General features: G+C 43.4%; 1 protein-coding gene across 3 annotated transcripts; it reads left to right on the top strand.

Annotated features, from left to right (window-relative positions):
• Positions 1-618: 618 nt before the first annotated feature.
• Positions 619-16,244, top strand: hspa13 (heat shock protein 70 family, member 13). Of its 3 annotated transcripts, XR_007263230.1 has the most exons (7): positions 619-845; positions 4,570-4,910; positions 5,930-6,143; positions 9,686-9,853; positions 11,636-13,146; positions 14,595-14,828; positions 15,733-16,244. XR_007263230.1 is itself a non-coding variant. In XM_020512692.2 (5 exons), the coding sequence occupies exons 1-5, from the start codon at positions 821-823 to the stop codon at positions 12,214-12,216; spliced, it is 1,329 nt and encodes a 442-aa protein (XP_020368281.1). In that variant the 5' UTR covers positions 619-820; the 3' UTR covers positions 12,217-16,244. The 3 variants fall into 3 exon arrangements, 1 of the variants encoding a protein (XP_020368281.1); XR_007263229.1 differs by having other exon boundaries at positions 14,595-16,244; XM_020512692.2 differs by having other exon boundaries at positions 11,636-16,244.
• The last annotated feature ends 2,738 nt before the right edge of the window (positions 16,245-18,982 follow it).

Here is an 18,982-nt window from a genome sequence, read left to right as displayed (position 1 = left end):
GAAGCCTTTTCCCAATTTGAAAGCAACCTATATCTCTATTCTTCCAACCAAAGCGCATCACCACACATTTTCTCACATTGTATTCAGGAGGGCAAAAAGGGGATATCAGGACCCGAAATGTTGACTTTCCTGCTCCTCTGATGCTGCCTGACCTGCTGTGTTCCTCCAGCTCCACACCGTATTGACTCTGACTCCAGTATCTGCAGTTCTTGCTATTTCCTGAGCCCTGCCTCCCCTTTAACAAGTTTCACGTCCTTGTGATTAAAGCCTAGGGTGACTTTGCTTTTAACTTTATAAGTTAAGTCAATATTAATGTGGATAAATATACAGATGTCTGACTCAATCAGAACCTGAGGTGATCACATGGTGAGAGCTTTATTGAGAATTTAGGTCAGGAGCGTATCTTCATCCTCCGATCTGATGGTGGCGCTCTCATTCTTCTACGCCAGAGACGTGACTACTCTTGCCTCCTGCGAATTGTCGGCGCCGCCTTTGGCGCGGAACCTGCCGGGATCTGTAGTCCACAAAAGCCCGGTGACGTCTCGGGATCAGGCGGAACCGGAAGGCGGGAAGACTACAAGTCCCGGCGGGCGTTGGGCGTCACTAAGGGACCGTCAGCGTTTGTGGGAGCGACCGTCAGCGTTTGTGGGAGCGGAGTGTGGCGGAGTGGAGTGGAGTGGAATCAGAAACCGGGGGGAAAGGGAGAGACCGGGGATAAGAGATTGAGGCCGAGAGAGAGTGAGCGAGTCCGGGCTCAGAAACCGGCGAGACACAAACAGAGACCGGAGCGAACTGCCTAATCCTAATCCTAACCCTGACCATGGCCGGGGCGATGGCCATTCTGGGTAAGTGTCTCCAGGCGTAGTCTGTGTCCGTATGGAATCCTATAGAGCATTGTATACATTAATCATATATTCTAATGGTGACAACGATCTGTAGAGCTGTATAGCCCCTATCACATATCCTTATGGTGTCACTGATCTGTAGAACAGTATGGCCCCCATCATATACGTTGATCATATATCCTTATGGTGACGCTGATCTATAAAGCTATACAGCCTTTATCATATACATTAATCATATCCCAATGGTGACACCAATCTATAGAGCTATACATCCCCTATCATATATATATTAATCGTATATCCTTGTGGTGTCACTGATCTATAGACCTACACAGCTCTATCATATACATTAATCGTATATCATTGTAGTAACACTAGTCTAGAGAATGTAACTGCCTCTGTGGTCTACAGTGATCATATATTCTTGTAGTAACACTGATTTATAGATCTCTACAGCCCTCATTGTATACACTGGTCATCTATCTGTACAGGAACATTACCTATAGAACAATGACATTCCCTATTGTGTATTTTGATCATGTATCCCTATTGTAACACCCCTTATAAAACAATACAGCTTTGGTTTAAAATGAAAACAAAATTTGAAAATCAACCTCTTCAGGTACAACATGACACACCTCTGTTGGAGGTGGGACTTGAAGACAGATCCTCTGACCCAGAGATGGGATGTTATCAATGTGCTACGTGGCTCCCATCTGTTCAGTGCACACCAACATCTGTGGTAGCTGCACTTTAGGAAGAATGTGAAGACATTGGTGGTAGAATGTGCAGAACAGGTTTATGAGAATGTTACAGGAATGAAGTATGAAGGTAATTTGGAGACAATGGGACTGTTTTCCTTGGAGAAGAGAGAGTTGATCGAGGTGTTCAGAAGGGGTTTGAACAGAATAGGTAGAGATAATCTGCTGTCTTTGGAGAAAGGATCAAATTCCAAAGGACATTGACTTATTGGCTTAAAAGAGCAGGAACTGACATAAGGAAAGACACCGGCATCATTTAAGATGTATCTGGACAGATACATGAATGGGCTGGGAGCAGAGGGATACAGATCCTTGGAAAATAGGCGACAGGTTTAGATAGAGGATCTGGATCGGCGCAGGCTTGGAGGGCCGAAGGGCCTGTTCCTGTCCTGTAATTTTCTTTGTTCTTTGTTTGTTCTATTTACACAACAAGTGATTAGAATCTGGAATGCATTGCGTGGAAAGCTGCTGGAGGCAGATTCCATTGTACTTTACAAAAAGGGAACTGGATAGGAAAATAGTTATGAGGCTGCAAAGGAAAACCAATGGTAGGATTGTATAGGACTAGCTGAATTGCTGCTACGGATGACCAGCATAAATATGGTGAGCCAACTGGCCTTCTGTGGATGACTATTCTGCTTGTCTGTCTGTATCTCTTACATATGTTTCTGTATGTCTGTCACCTGTAGCTCTTTCAACTTTTATAGAGCAATATATAGTGTCTGTCATATGTTTCCAAAGTGACACTGTACACAGAGCAAGATAATGCTGTCTGTTTGTCTGTCATCAGGTTTAAGTATCCTTATGGTAACTTTGTAGTTCAGGAGCAGTAATTCCTTGCCAATATCTGATTTCAACAAATTCATCTCAGTGAGATATTTGTATCATATAGGATTTATTTATATGTGTCATATTTATTTCAGTGTACAATGTAGATATAAATGTATGTATAAAGCTGAATGACCTAATCTTGCTCCCTTGTCTGGTATTTCTATCGTTTGCTCTTGTATACTCAATAAATACCATTTATTTATCTGTGAAGATATATTCTTTGGATTCTTAGGTGAGTGGCGCATCTGACTGAGCTGTGATGCCCCCACAGTTGAATATCCTGCTGACACAAACATTGAAGCCACTTGGGAGAAGGACTGAAAGGCAACCAGCTGTAGAAAGGGATGAAGCCTACTGGTTTATTAGAACCTTCAGCAAGAGAAGGGTTGATGTTGTTATAATGCATACTGAAAGGTCATTAAGTACACACCGTTGTGTGATTCAGATACAGAACGTTATGGTATTTTTAATTGTACTGAGTGTTTCCTTCAATTGTACTCTTTGCTCCTGATAACAAATCAAACATTACATATGTTTTTGTATTGATAAAATAGATCCAAAGTGTTTGGTACCGGAGGTATTTTCTGGAGGGCTGGTGGTTGTTGATTAAGCACAAAAACTTGTGAGGGACAAAAAACAATGGTTCAATTTGAACTTGCAAGAATGTGTGTTACTCAATTGCATACCCAGTGTCACTGCACAGGATATTGAACATCAGTATGTCTTACTGTGCCAGACAGTATCTATTGAAGAGAGAGAGGTGGTGCCACTGCACTAGTCACCTCGGAGGATGGCGGGGGCGGGCGGGGGGTGGTTGGTGGGGTGGGTGGTGGTGGTGCTTCACACCCCCTGTACTTGGAATTTAGATTCAGTTTCAAGAAAACCTACAAGCAAAAACCTGGTATCATTAAAAATAATCGTGGTGCAGTTAAATTGACACAAAGCTTAACTGGCAAGAAGTTCTGCCAATGACCTTCTAGATGGAAGAGGTTCAGCTTCGCAAGGTGGTATCAAAGCAGGCTTGGAGACTTGTGGCAGTCATCTGTGTCCCTGTGTGTCCCTCATCACAAGCATCTTTCTTTCTACAGAATTAGACGCCAGCTGGTGGAGGGCATTCCTCCTGATTATCATTCACTTTGATTTTATTAGGGCTTCTTGATGTTGCACTTGGTCAAATGCTGTCTTGATACCAGGGGCAGTAATTCCAGCTCTTTGTCCATGTTTGAACCAAGCCTTTAATTGGGTTAAGGACCAAGTGGCTCTGTCAGAAACCAAACTTGAGCGTTAGTGAGCTGATTAATACTATGTAAATGCCACTTTAATAATATTGTTGATGACCTCTTTCATCATTGAGAATCGTGCAGGTGGTGAAAGAACTAAAAAGATGTGCTTTTGCAGGAAGGTGATGGTGAGCTGCCTTCTTGAACTTCTGCAGCTCATGTGCTGTAGGTAGGTCAATGATGCAATTAGGGAGGAAATTCCAGGATTTTGACCCAGGAATGGTGAAGGAAGAGTGATATTTTTCTGAATCAGGGTGGTGAGTTGCTTGGAGGGGAGCTTGAAGGTGGTGCTGTTCCCATGTATCTGATACAGATGTAACTGCTGTGGCTGACACCGAAGGATCACAGCCAAACTAGTTCCTGGATTTATGCTTTGTACATTTACCTGGTGGACCAGTTCCTTACTTGTAAGGCTCTAGCTGCAAGTAACAATGAGATGGCCAGTGTTATTTTTTTAAAATATTGACCAGGGTAGCTGGGAGGATTCTCCTACTTTGATTGTGATTGTAGCATGGAAACTTTAGCATTCAGCAGAAGGGGCAGGAGGAATCTCTGTTTCATGCCTCTTTGGAGCGATACAGTTTCAGCCAATGCAGCATCCACTCAATATGGCACTGGAGTGTTGATCTAGATTTTGTGTACAAGACTGTGGAGCAGGGCATGAACCCAGAACCATCTGACTAGGAGGGAGAGTTTTATCCACATAGCTTTTACAGTCACAGATTGGTTTCTGTGGCATTCCCACTAAGCGAGTGGGAAAATATCTGAGGGAAAAGATAGGAGCTTCCCTCAAGCTTTGTCTTGTACGGTGGTATGAAGCAATCTCTCACTCGGGTTGTTGTGTTTCCACAGGCTCCTCGATTCTGGCCCTCCTGCTGGCTGGGTATTTGGCTCAGCAGTACCTTCCCCCACCCAAACCAAAGGTGATCGGTGTGGACCTTGGCACCACATACTGCTCAGTCGGTGTGTTCCAGCCGGGCACTGGCAAGGTGGAGGTGATTGCGGACAAGGCTGGGCGGAAGAGCCTGCCTAGCATGGTGTTGTTCACCAACCAAGAGGCACTGGTTGGGTATGAGGCGCAGGAACTTGCAGATGCCAACCCACTGAATACTCTGTATGATGCCAAACGCTTCATAGGGAAGCAGTTCACACCAGAGGAGCTCAGAGCCGAAAGCAGCCGCTACCAGTTTAAGGTAACAACACAGCTCTTGTTAATCATTAATTTCAGTCTTTGGACGCAGGCATACCTTTGGGAAGGTGAGCAGATAGGATTGGAAAATGACTTGGAAAGATATGCAGATAGATTTACCAGAAGGGCATCGGAGAATGAGAGGCTTTAGGAATCCAGAGAAAATGGGATTATTCAAATTGGAACAGAAATAGTTCAGAAGAAGCTTCAGGAGGACGTAGACATCTGTGTATAAAATCATAACTGAGAAATGTGAAGTGAATCATTTTGGAATAAAGAATGAGGACAGGCAAATTAAATTTGACAGTGATATTTAAAATGATAAGTATTTTAATAGAGTGAAGGATTAAAAACTTTTACAGTAGCAGTTGCTTTAGTTATGAGATGGTCAGGTCTGTCACTATAACATGAGTTCAGAAATGTTAGGGACAGATCTGTCACTATTGCAGACAGGTCTGTCACTATAAGGCTAGAGAATAGCACTGGTGGGGCCAGGTCTGTCGCTGTGAATCATTGGAGTACAGTACTGGTGGAAACAGGCCAATTGTCATATAACATTGGGTTATGGTACTGGTGTGGGCAGGCCTGTCACGGTATATTATTGTGGTACAGTGCTGATTGGGACAAGTCTGTCTCTGCCTTGAACTAAACTACTCGTCCTGTCATTTATCAATCCATGTAGTGTGGTAGGTATGTTTCTGTTGAATAGCGATGAATGCAACTTGGTGGTTGGTTGATTTTTGAACGTGAGACTGCATAGTTAAACTGAGAGACTATTGTATGCACCCGTCTTATAGCTTGTCCTGCTGCTCAAAGACAGAATACTGGGACTAGTGTCTTATATTTTGTGGAGATGTTAATTTGCAGTCAACCATTACCGTGCCTTCTCTTAGAGGTTTATGTACTTCATGTGGCAATAGTATAGAAATATTTAGCAGTTGAATTAAGAATATCGTGCAAGGAGTATCTTGGTATTCTTACTCTCTGTGGATATTGCATAGCCTGTATATCTTTGTTTTACAGATCCTCTACAATAAGGGGAATGCTGAGTTCTCAGTTATTGCTAATGAATCGCTGAGCATCACACCTGAGTACGTCGGCTCTCGGTTGCTGTTTGAACTGAAGAAGATGGCAGAGGAGTATTTGGGGGTACCAGTGAGCAAAGCTGTCATCTCAGTACCAGCAGAGTTCGATGAGAGGCAGAGGAACCACACTGTGAAAGCTGCACAGCTAGCAGGTAAGTTGGGGGCGGAGGTGATGGGCAGCGCTTTCTGACTTTATGGTGGCAATCTGCTTACTAACCTTCATCAATGATAGACACCTTCACCCAATTCATGTTCGAGGCTCTGTAGGAAATTCCCTTCTGTGACATAGAGGCTATAGGATCTTATGTCTTCCCCCAAAGGGAAGATGGGTCCACAACGTAAACTCTCAGTGGAAAATCACATCACCTGTAGCGCAGCAATCATTCAGAGCTGTACTGGGAATGTCAGTTTGAATGATATGTTTAAATCTGCAGTGGGATAACCTCAATTCAACCTCAAACACTACAATGACAGCCCTGTACTCGTATGTAGGAGCAGAATTAGGCCATTTGGCCCACTGAGTCTTCAACACCATTCTATCATGGCTGATAAGTTTCTCAGCCAATTTCTCCTGCCTTCTTTCTGTAGCCTTTGATTACCTTACTAATCAAGAGATAGACAGGTTCTTGATTAGTAAGAGTCTATCTATCTCTGTCTTAAATTTACTTAGTGACTTGGCCTGAACAGCCTTCTGCAGCAATGTGTTCCACAGGTTCACCACCCTCTGGCTGAAGAAAGTACTCCTCCTCTCAGTTCTAAAGGGTTCCCCCTTCACTCTCAGGCTGTGCCCTTGGGTCCTAATCCCTCCTAAAAGTGGAAACATTTTCTCCATGCCCAGTCTGTCCAGGCTTCTCGGCATTCTGTAAGTTTCAATAAGATTCCCCTCGTCCTCTAAACTGCATTAAGTACAGACACAGAGTCCTCAACCGCTCTTTGTATGAAAAGCCTTTCATCCCCAGGATCATTTTTGTAAACCTCCTCTGGACCCCCTCCAAGGCCAGCACATCCATCCTTAGATACAGGGCCCAAAACTGCTCTCAATATTCCAAATGTGGTTTGACCAGAGCATTTTATGGCCTCGGCAGTACATCTCTGCTCTCGAATTCTAGTCCTCTTGAAATGAAAGCTAACATTGCATTTGCCTTCCTAACTGCGAACTGAAGCTGCATGCTGAACTAAAGGCAATCCTGCACTGGACTCCTAAGTCCCTTTGTGCTTCAGATTTCCAAAGCCTTTCACCATTTAAAAAATTGTTTACGCCATTATTCTTCCAACCAAAGTGCAAAGCCTCACACTTTCCTATATATTATTCCATCTACCACTTTTCTCTGCCCACTCTCCTAGTCTGCCCCAGACCTTCTACAATCCATGCATGCCAGTAACTTGCCCCTAACACCATGAGCTCTTATTTAGCAGCTTTATGTGTAGCATCGAAGACCTTCTGGAAATCCAAATTGATCGCATCCACTGGTTCTCTTTTTGCCTAACTTGCTTGTTAGCTCCTCGAAGAATTCTAACAGATTTGTTGGACAGTGAAGCCTTGCTGATTCAACCGTATTTAACCGTACACTTCCAAGTACTCCGCAATCTCGTTTTTAATAATTGACTCTAAAATCTCCCTCATTACCGAGGTTAGGCTAACCAATTTATGGTTTCCTGTCTTCTGCCTCCCTCCCTTCTGAAACAGGGGTGTTACATCAGCAATTTTCCCTCCCTGACTGCAGTGATTCCTAAAAGATCACCACCAATGCCTCCACAATCTCCTCTGCTATCTCCTTCAGAACTCTGGGGTGTATTCCACCTGATCTGTGTGATTTATCCACATTTAGACCTTTCAGTTTCCCCAGCACCTTCTCCATAGTGATGGCCACCAAACTTTCTGAACAATATTGTCCACTTGCTGGACAATAAATGCTGGGCCAGCCAAGGGCACCCACATCCACTGAATTTAAAAAAAAAAAAAAAAAAGTCCTTCAAACCTTAAATGCTGATTTGTTATGCTCAGTAAGCCAAGCTGAAATTGGTTTTGTGATTTATTGATTTGATCAGAACTTGGATTCGATGGTGAGGCAATGTTAGCGAGTTTCTCAGGGTCTCTTCATTATTTACAGGCAGTCTCTACATCACCTCTTTCTTTCAGTAATCACTGTGTTTGTCAAAGTAGGAAATGTGGATCAATCAACATCAAACGCTGCCGGGGCAGATAGACTGAATTACTCTCTGAAATTGCTTAAACTGTAGAGTTAGATTGTCTAACCTTTCATTTGTGTCTTTACTTACATCCATTCAGTATATTCAATGCTCCTCATACAGCAAAAACACCATTGACTCTCTGTGACATTTACTGTCAAACTTCAGGCAGCTTTGTCCAGCACAGCTGCATTCCCCCAGAAATGGGTTCGTGACAACCTGAAGTCACATCATATGTCAACCTTGCAGTCAGTGGTGACTCATCTTTCTGCCTGAATGGTACTCAGACCTGCATGGGAGATGAAGTCTCCGATGTTGCTGCTTCAGTGCCTTCAGGAGGATGCATTTGATGTTTTTATGTGTGCATCTGTCTAGATGGTTACAGTAAATGCGGATATAGAGATTAATCCTCCTCTTGGACAGCTAGATGTCATGAGGTGAGTAATACGTTATGTAGAAATGAAGAAGGAGAGGTTATGATCATAATACACAAGTTGATTTCACTGTGACAATTTCTGGATTTGTCTGTGAACAGCGCCCGTCCCTGCTGCAGAAGTGAATTGAGGAAAGGATTTGTGGTGGAGCATCATGGTGTGTGTTTGGAACAGGAAAACAGCTCAACTTCCTTTTCCACAGATCAACACCAGTTACCTATCTTCTTGCCACATTCTTCAGTGCTTCCTACCATCATTTTCTCTTATTCCTCATTCCCAACAACCTGCTGCTCATATTATCTCAAACCTGCCACCATCTCATATCTCTCTATCTCATCTCTGCCTCGTATCTACCTATCCCACAGCCTCCTGAATGAAGTCTTTCTTTCCCACAACCTCCTCCTACCCCTTTTATCCTACTGCCTCTGCATATCCTTCAATCCTGCCACCACCTGTGTCCCTCTATCCCATTACTGTCTCATATCCCTCTATCCCACAAGCTCCTCCAATCTCTTTACCGCACAGGCTCCTCCTATCACTTTACTCCATCACCTCTGCATATCATTCAGCCTGCCACCTCCATGTGGCGTTTTATCCCTTCACTGCCTCTTTCCTTCTATCCCACCACGTTGTCCTATCACTTTATCCCACCGCTTCTGCGTACACCTCAATCTTGTCAACTCCATTTGTGCCTCTATTCTAGCCATTGCCTCATATTCCTCAGTCAGGCTGCTTTCACATATCCCTCTAGCCTGTTACCTTCTCATAATCATTAGTCATTGGTACACACAGTTATCGCTTAACATCCATTTGTACTGTATCTCCTTTGATTGTAATCAACATGTTGATTTCTCTTGGTTGGGTTGAGGTGGGGGGGATCATTGGTGGGTTGCGGGTTTGTTGGGGGGATTGGGAGTGTGGAATAGGGATGGTAAATTCCACTTGGGCTTCCATTTGAAAATGTTTTGTATTCTAATTTTCGCCCTGAAAGTGGCACACTGTTGATATCACACGTAGTGCCCAGAGGGCTGTTAACCAGTTGAGTGAGACTTTTTTTGTTTGTGTGATAGGATTGGATATTCTGCGGGTGATAAATGAGCCGACTGCAGCGGCCATGGCTTACGGCCTTCACAAGGTGGATGTTTTCAACGTGCTGGTGGTGGACTTGGGGGGTGGCACCTTGGACGTATCCTTGCTGAACAAACAGGGTGGAATGTTCCTCACCAGAGCGATGGCAGGTAAAGGAACCATGCCATATGGGCATTGTCACATTTTAATTTCAGGAGGGATGTGCTGATCTTGGTAGGGATACGGCATAGATTTGAAGTAGAGTTTGATCTAGATCCTGGGGTAAGATTCTGAGTAGAAATTAAATGAATGGGATTTGTATTTCCTCAAACCTGGAAAGTTAAGGGGTGATTTGATTTGAATTGATCGAGGAAATACGGACAAACCATTTGTGCTTATTGGGAAAATCAAGGCGTAAAATAAGAATTGGAAGAAGACCAGTCAGCCCTTTTGATCCTGCTTTGACTGAACCATCCTGCACGATTGCCTCATTGTTTACTTCCCTGATTGACCAAAAGTCAATCATTTCTGTCCTGAGCATGCTCAGTGATTGGGCATCTACAACGTGCAGGAGTTGGGAATTCTAGAGTAAGGGAACAAAACCTTAGAACAGGGAGAAGACAAAGGAAGATGCTAATGATCAGTCATCTCAGCCCCAGGACATCTCTGCAGGAATTCCTCAGTGTGGTGTCCTAGTATCTCTTCAGCTGCTTCATCAATAACCTTCCTTCCTTCCTGTCTTCATATGGATGGAAGTGGGGATGTTCGCCAATGATTGCGCAATGTTCAGATATGCAACAAGAACTGGACAATATCTCGATTTGGGCTGATAAATGGCAAGCAACATTCGTGCCACCCAAGTGCCAGGCAGTGGCCATCTCAAACAAGTCAGAATCCAACCATCATCCCTTGTGGGGACTGTTGGGAACCAGCCATATAAATACTTTTTGACCTGCCGTTGCAGTCGGGGATTCAAGGAGCCAGCACACCACCACCTGCAGGACAATTAGGAATAGGCAGTAAAAGATGACCGAGTCTGTGATGGTGGCATCTCATGATTGGCTGTTCTGCAGAAGTGTTGGGTATTACTTCATGTACAGCTAATAGAGGTGTGAAACACTCTCCCACAAAGAGTGGCAGAATGTTGCGTTCATAGTGTGAAAGCTGGGTTAATAACTGTTTGCTTAAAAAAAACATTAAAAGTAGGTGAGTTAGGATACAAACCGGCCATTAACTCAAAGGACGGAATCATCTCCTCCAGCCCCTGTGTAATAATGGGCAAAACACCAGCCCAAGCATTTGTTGCTTCTTAGGATGAAGGATGCTCATATAGTGGAATGGACTGCTTCCAATTCTGTTCCTAATATCATCAGCGCCAACGTCATCTGCAACTAGGTCACATCAATGAATATGAAGATGAATAGTTGGTTCAGTTTCAGAGAGGACTGGGATACAGAGCTGTTACACGACCCATAGCCTTTTTCTTTCCTCAAGAAGAAAAACTAGGATGTGTACAGCACTGTGTTAAATACAGAGTAAATATTCTTTTTTTTTTAATTTGAAAGTAAGCTTAAAGCTCCCTCTGCTGTTTTAAACTGAAAGTAAAGCAAACTCTGCACTGTCCCCATCAAACATGCTGAGGACAGAGACAGCACAGTGTTAGAATCAGTTAAGTTTCTTGAACTTTTTTAAGCCAAAAGTAAAGCTCTGTCCATACTGTCTCCTTGAAACACTCCCAGGACAGGTACAACATGGGGTTAAGCACAAGATAAAGTTTTTTTTTTGTTAAATTTTAGGATTATGGAAAAAGAGCGGTGAGCGGAACATGATAACTGGACATCAAAACATCTATTGAAGATAGCACAGGCACAATGGGCTGGCTGGCCTTGCATAGTGATGTTAAGATTCTCATCTGTCCAAAGTTATGATTTCCTTCATATATATTCTTGCAGGTAATAACCAGTTGGGCGGCCAAGATTTCAATCAGAGGTTGCTGCAGTTCCTGTTTAACCAGATACATCAGAGATACAGTACTGTGCCAACTGACAAGCAGGATGTACACCATCTGCGCCAGGCTGTCGAAGCGGCCAAACTAAACCTGACCCTGTACGACTCTGTGCTGATCCAGGTACCACTGTCACTGCCAGGCTCCAGTGAAGCAGGAGGCGAGCCTGGAGGTGGCAGCAGTAAAGTTTTGTTTGAAGAAACGGTGACCAGGGACCTGTTTGAGACACTGAACCAGGACCTGTTCAAGAAGATCCTGGACCCGGTGGAGGACGTGCTGTCCCGTGGTCACTTGGGCCGGTACGAGGTGGACGAGATTGTCCTCGTTGGCGGCTCCACCCGTATCCCGCGGATACGCCAGGTCATCCGTGAGTTCTTTGGCAAGGAGCCAAACACTTCGGTGGACCCAGACCTGGCGGTGGTGATTGGTGTTGCCTTACAGGCAGGGATCATGGGTGGCTCTTGGCCGCTGCAGGTCAGTGCCCTGGAGATACCCAACAGGCATTTACAGAAAGTGAACTTCAACTAAACGGATTCCTTTTCGTTTCCCCATTTTCCCCCCTCAACATTAGTCATAATGGATTGGAAGGCAACTTTTTATTCTGCCTCCCTCTCTGGATTGGAGGTGGATGAATGAGCAGTTATTCTTAAAACAATAACCCGTCTCTGCAGAAAAGCCTCCCAAGCTTCTGTTAAATCATTCCGCAAAGCTGATTGCTGTAAATTTTGAGAGTTTTGCTTTTTCAGCACTTTGGAGTTCTGCATTCCTTTTTTTTTTAGAAAAAGAAGCCCTTCATGAATGAACTGGATCTTATTTATACCAGGACAGTGTTCGCATACTATTAGGGCCAGTCGCCAGATGTTGCTGCCTGTTGAAATCCTTGCAGCCTTTAGCGATTTGCACCACTTTTTTTTCCCCTTTTCATGTCTCACTAATGACTCCCTGTATCAAACTGACTCGTTCTATTCCATGGGAATCTAGCCAAGGGAGCCTCCTGGACTTCTGCCACTACCCACACTGTTGCTGTTCTGAACCAATCTGGGCTTCCACGTAGAATTGGCCTCGATTGTCACGGGGACAGGTGGCAGGAAAAGATTGACTGTGTTCCTGCCTCTCTACGTGCCCCTGCACTTGACAGTGGATGCAAGGTGAAGAGCAGCGCTGACCTTGACCTGCCAACAGGTTTATTAAACTGACTGTCAAAGAATGAGCAACCTTCAGAGAGGTATGGAAGCAGGAAGTTGCTTCTCGATTGGAGATGTATGCAAGAGGGGGGAATGTTGGTAGTAAAAGACAGCAGATTTAAAAAAGAAGGTTCAGTAAATAGATTGACAGTGAGTTGGATAATGAAGGAACTGAGTGGAAGTTATGAAAGAGTCAAAAAGATCATCTTCTAAGGATTCCCCCAACAGACGGGGGAAGTGGGAGCAAAAGATCAGTGATTCTACCTGAGGGAAGGTTTGTTTATTTAAAAATAATTTTTATACTTGTGTTGTTTTACTTGTTTAAACAGTGCCATAATCAAAAATGTGAAGGTAAATTGATTTTATTAAATATATATTTATATATATTTTTAAAATTTTATACATAAAGCAAATTGTCTTTATGAATCAAACCTGAAATGAAGACCATTTTTGTCTTTGGTGCAGATCTGCTTTAGAAAATCATTGCAATGGGTAAGCATTTAATAAATTATCCCCTGTGTTCTGCTCTGGGATAGTCAGTCTAGGGCAGTCATGCTCAGATATTTTGTTTTAATTTATTCTTGTAATGTGACTATAACTGGGAGCATCAGTATTTATTGTCCATCCCTAATTACCCTCGTGGTGGTGAGCTGGCTATTTGAGCCATTACCGTTGTTGTGAGTAAGCAAATACACATTGCCCTTTGGGTGAGAATTTCAAAGGATTTTGACCTGGTAACAGTGAAGAAACGGTGATACAGTTCCAACTCTTGATGTATTTGTTAGGGAAGATAATTTGCATGTGGTGGTGTTCCTGTTTGTCCCAGCAAGTTGGTAAAATGCACTCTGTAGATGATGGTGGAGGCAGCAGTTATCTCGAGTGGTATATAGGCTGCTAATCAATGAAACTGCTTTACCCTGGATGGTATCTAGCTACTTCAGTATGCAACTGCACACTTTCAGACAAGTGGAGATTATTCTATCATATTCCCTAAACTGCTTTGTTCACATTGCCTAGTTGATAGGTAGGAGTATAGTTTTCACAGATCCGGGATATCTGTGGGGTTAGTGTGTCACAGCAACGCTTCGCTATACAGAAGCGCTCTCCGCAGGTGGGAGCCACAGTTGCTGTTGAGCAGGGGTCGGGAAAAGGCTTGAGAATGGGTTATACTTTGTAAAATTTTACGAAGTAGAGATGATGTTCTTGTCAGTTAAGTAAGTATAAATAACATGATGAAAAATCACTTTTTTTTTAAAAAAAGATCATTCATGGAATGTGAGCTTGTCTGTTTGGCCAGCATTTATTCCCCGTCTCTAGTTGCCCTTGAGAAGGTGGTGGTGAGCTGCCTTCTTGAACCGCTGCAGTCCATCTGCTATAAGTGCTGTTAGGAAGGGAGTTGGAGAATTTTGAACTGGTACAGTGAAGTAATGGTGATTAAGGTTCCAAGTTGGAATGGTGTGGGTGTTCCCATGCATCTTCTGCTCTTCTCTTTCTAGGTGATAGAGATACTAGGTTTAAAGCATATGCCTGTGCATACACACCCCACAATATTCTAGTCTGCTTCTGAGGCAAACCGTACAGGACTAACTCTAAATGCAGTTACTGATTGCCATGCAGCATTTGTTGTGGAAACCTCTTGCACACTGGTCTTTGTGTAATTATCTTTCACACCCCCACTGTAACCTCTGTCATTCCTCACTGCTGTCTGTCCGTGGTTCTCAGTACTTGGAAAATCGTAGAACAGCAGGCACCAGGAGGAGAGACACACAGACCAAGAAGGAGGGGGAGAAACTCTCGAAGCCCCATTGAGAGATATGTGTACCATTACTGTAACCGGTCTTCCTGCTCGCTGAATTCCAGTCTACACTCTGGCCATGACATCTTGATGTATGATGTGACATTTTGTTGTACAAGTTGATGCCACACAACACAACATGATTATAGCAATAACAGGAGGTAGGAGCTGTGTCTTTTTGTAATATGTTTGCATTCATGAATGTTTCTTCAAAAATTTGAACAAAGCTATGGCTGAGAGAAATGTTTTGGGGCTTTTATTGTTCAGGGTTTGTATAGTTGCTTAATTTGATCATTTAAAGTGTTTCACAGCTGCAAATGGATGAGGATAAATTTCAGTTTTGTTTCAGTGCCAATCTCCACAGGAGAACCTATTCCCTCCCTAGGCCTCCAAGTGTTGGTCCTGTAATCATCACATTTCCACAATAACTGGGCCCAGAAAGCGGCCACTTGGCCAATCAGCCTCAAGTGGTAACAAATTCCACATTCTTGCCATTCTGCTGGAAGAAGTTTTCCCCTGAATCCCTCATTTGTGTTTATTGCTGTTGAAGAGGATGAAGTACTGCCTCCATGAAAGCCACCTTGTGAAGTAATAGTATTTTACATCGAATTGTGCAGCAGCAAATGAGGTCATTCGGCCCATCAAGTCTATGTCGACTCTTTTTGAAAATTATTTAATTAGTTGCGCTCCTCCCCTCCCTAGCCCTGTAAATGCTTCTTTTGCCTTCTAGTGTTTATCCGATTTTTTTTTTTTTCTTTTTTTTTTTTTTTTGTTTTTTTTTTCTCGAAAGTTTCTCTTGAATCTGCTTCCACCATGCTTTCCAGACAGCTGATTCCAGCAACTCTGTTTCAAAATCCTAGTTCACACTTCAAGTAAGTTCTGAAAAGTGTAATTTGTCATTCACTGAAATCTTAGTGACATTTGATTTCCTCCTCCCCCTCCCTCCCTTGCCTTTCCTGATTCCCCTCACCAGCAGTTGTGGTAGGTGATGTCAACATGGTCCTAGATCTAAGGAAGCAGTGTCTTTTGTATGTTTTATAAAAATTTTCCTTTGTCTCCCTTTAGTGAATACAGTCTATTGAGTGGTCTAGCCCTCTGGGAAGAATTGAGACCACTGTCGTCATTCTACTCCCCCTACCCAGCTGATTGTCATTTGAGCATCCTGTATCCTACTCAGTTGGTGTGTCTCCATCCTGTGGGCATGTGATGCTGTTTGGCCTCACAGATTGGGAATTCATGTTACCTTGGTATGGTCAAACACCCCAGCCCACCCAATTCTCCACTGATGGAATTTCTGCTGATCTTCTGCCAAAGTATGGCAGCTGTCCCGCCATCGCAACCACCACCTCCAGGCATTTACAGGGTTGAAATTAGTTACAAAGACCCAAGCACCTAGAAACTGATTTGATCAAGAACTGAGGTTCCTCCAATTGTCTGGAACATGTTACACAGTATCTGTATGAGCAAGTACTGTAAGGTTTAATTTATTGTACTTTGTATGACTACTAGTATTGCCTTTGTATGTTACTGAAGCCTTGACTGAAGAATAAATTAAAATGTGCCTCTGTTGGAACTGACTCCTGATGTGTGTGTCTCAATTTACGGCAATTTTGTCGTCTTCTTATGGTCAGGTGATTGTCTCCTTGAAGAGTGATCTCTCATTCTGAAACACTTCACTCCTAGCAAAACAAACAACTTGTGCTAGAGTTCAGCAAACTTGAAAGGCAAAAGTAATTAAACTTTCTCGTATTACCTGGATGGCGTGCAAAGACAGTGCTACATGGATTTCACCCTGCCCCTTCTCACCATGTAAATGTGGCCAACAATGCGCATGTGCCTACCCAATTTTACTTTTACATGTTGTTTTATTTCCTGTCCCTTGTGGGCATGATCAAGTCCAGTGGGAGATGAAGTCTCGGGGATTAGATTAACTGAATCTCCATTTACTACAAAGGCAGCCCAGCTCTGCCCTCAGTTTTCAAAGACTGTAGTGTGTCAGTGGTGACTCCAAAGAATGTGAAATGTGACATAGAATAAGGGGAACATGCTGGGGTTGGAGGTGTGGGGAAACAGGTGACATTGGACCCATGGTTCCTCACTTCATGCTTGAGCCTGTTCTATATGTATTGGAAGTGTGTGTTATCATGGTTTGTGAACAACTCCATTATTGTTGTAGGGGCCTGATTAGCTTGGAAGGCTGGTTTGTAATACAGTGATGCCAACAGCATGGGTTCTATTCCTGTACCAACTGAGGTTACCATGAAGGACTCTTCCCTTGCCTGAGACATGGTGACCCTCAGGTTAAACTACCACTTGTCTCTCTTTCTCCCTCTCCCTCTAATGACAGTGTAGCCCTATTGTCTCCTAGAACCATGGCGAATTTTACCTTTTATTCTCTCTGTCTGGGCTTGAATGGGAGTTTGTCAAGGTCATAAGCTGAGCACTAACTGAGATCTGAAGAGCCCTGATGAGTATATATGTCCTATTGAAGAACTAGCACATCTAAAAGACTGAGGGGGCTGCAAATAGGCTTTAATGGCATATCCAATGAAGTGTCAGCTTGGAGAACGTGTGCATGAGCAAAGGTTGATCCGATTAGGAAGGAGTAGGCCATTCAGCCCCTTGAACTTGTTATTTAGTTACTTCAATTCCATTTACCTGCTGACGCTACATATCCCTTGGTGCCCTTACAAAGCTAAAATCTGTGGCCTGATCTGTATGGTAAAGGGTTAACACAATTCACAACATTAAATTGTTTTTCTCTCTTCCTGGGTGTATCGTCTGTGTGGACAAGACGAATGTTGTCATACAAGTTGCCATTCTGAATTGGGCTTGAACTGGGTGGCTCACTTGGCCATTTCAGACTTGATCACATTGCTGAGGGCATGGATTCGCACAGGCCAGATCAGGTGAGAATTGTAGATTTCCTTCTCCGAAGGTCATTTATGAACCAGATGGATATTCACAAAAATTGTTGCTTCCAAGTCGCTGTGACTGAGCCTAGTTTTCAGTTCCACGTGTTATTCGACTAAATAATTCAACAAGCTGCTGTGAGTGGGATTTGAACCTGTCCCCACAGCATTCGCATGGATCTCTGAATTACTAATTGAGTACGTGACTGTCTCGTTCCAGAATAGGGCCATGAAGAGATATGTATGATAATGTATTTTTTCAGTTATGTACTTGCATTTGCAGGCAATAATAAATCAAATGGGGGTGGTTAGTATGTTTGCAAATGGCACGAAAATTGAAGAGGTGGTGCACAGCGAAGGTTACCTCAGAGTACAACGAGATCTTGATCAGATGGGTCAATGGACTGAGGAGTGGCAGATGGAGTTTAATTTAGATAAATGTGAGGTGCTGTATTTTGGAAAGGCAAATCAGGGCAGGACTTATACACTTAATGGTAAGGTCCTGGGGAGTGTTGCTGAAAAAAAAAGAGACCTTGGAATGCAGGTTCATAGTTCCTTGAAAGTGGAGTCCCAGGTAGATAGGATAGTGAAGAAGGCGTTTGGTATACTTGCCTTTATTGATCAGTGCATTGAGTATAGGAGTTGGGAGGTCATATTGTGGCTGTACAGGACACTGGTTCAGCCACTGTTGGAATATCACATTTAATTCTGCTCTCCCTGCTATAGGAAGGATGAGGTTTATAAAGTCATGTGGTATATGGATAGGGTGAATAGACAAGGTCTTTTCCCTGGGGTAGGGTAGTCCAAAACTAGTGGGCATAGGTTTAAGGTGAGAGGGGAAAGATTTAAAAAGGACCTGAGAGGAAACTCTTTAATGCAGAGGGTGGTGCGTGTTTGGAATGAGCTGCCAGATGAAGTAGTGGAAGCTGGTACAGTTACAACATTTAAAAGGCATCCGGATGGGTGTATGAATAAGAAGGGTTTAAACAGATATGGGACGCAAGCTGGCAAATGGGACTAGATTTATTTAGGATACATGGTCGGCATAGATGAGTTGCACCAAAGGTCTGTTTCTGTGCTGGATATCTCTACAACTGTAAATACCTCAGTATTTATCAGGGAATTTATTGTGGTGGACCATATAATATAGAAGTCGAAATGGGCCATTCAGCCCCTTGAGCCTGCTCCCCCATTTAATGAGGGCATGGCTGATCTGATTATTCCTCAACTCTACTTTCCTGCTGTTTCCCCAGAACCCTTTATTCCTTTTACTGATTAAAAATCTGCCTATCTCATCTTGGACATACTTAACAACCCGGCCTTTGAAGCCCTTGGCAGTAAAGAATTCCACAGATTCTCTATCCTCTGAAAGAAGAAATTCCTTCTCATCCTTGTTTTAAATA

The sequence above is a fragment of the Rhincodon typus genome, chromosome 11 (genome assembly GCF_021869965.1).
Source record: "Rhincodon typus isolate 14 chromosome 11, sRhiTyp1.1, whole genome shotgun sequence".
Lineage (NCBI taxonomy): Eukaryota > Metazoa > Chordata > Chondrichthyes > Orectolobiformes > Rhincodontidae > Rhincodon > Rhincodon typus.
This window is presented reverse-complemented; position numbering and strand designations above follow the sequence as displayed.

Coding starts and splice junctions, on each gene's coding strand:
- hspa13 (XM_020512692.2), top strand. CDS start 821: ATGGCCGGGGCGATGGCCATTCTGG. Junction 846..4,569: donor CGGGGCGATGGCCATTCTGG/GTAAGTGTCTCC, acceptor GTGTTTCCACAG/GCTCCTCGATTCTGGCCCTC. Junction 4,911..5,929: donor GCAGCCGCTACCAGTTTAAG/GTAACAACACAG, acceptor TTTGTTTTACAG/ATCCTCTACAATAAGGGGAA.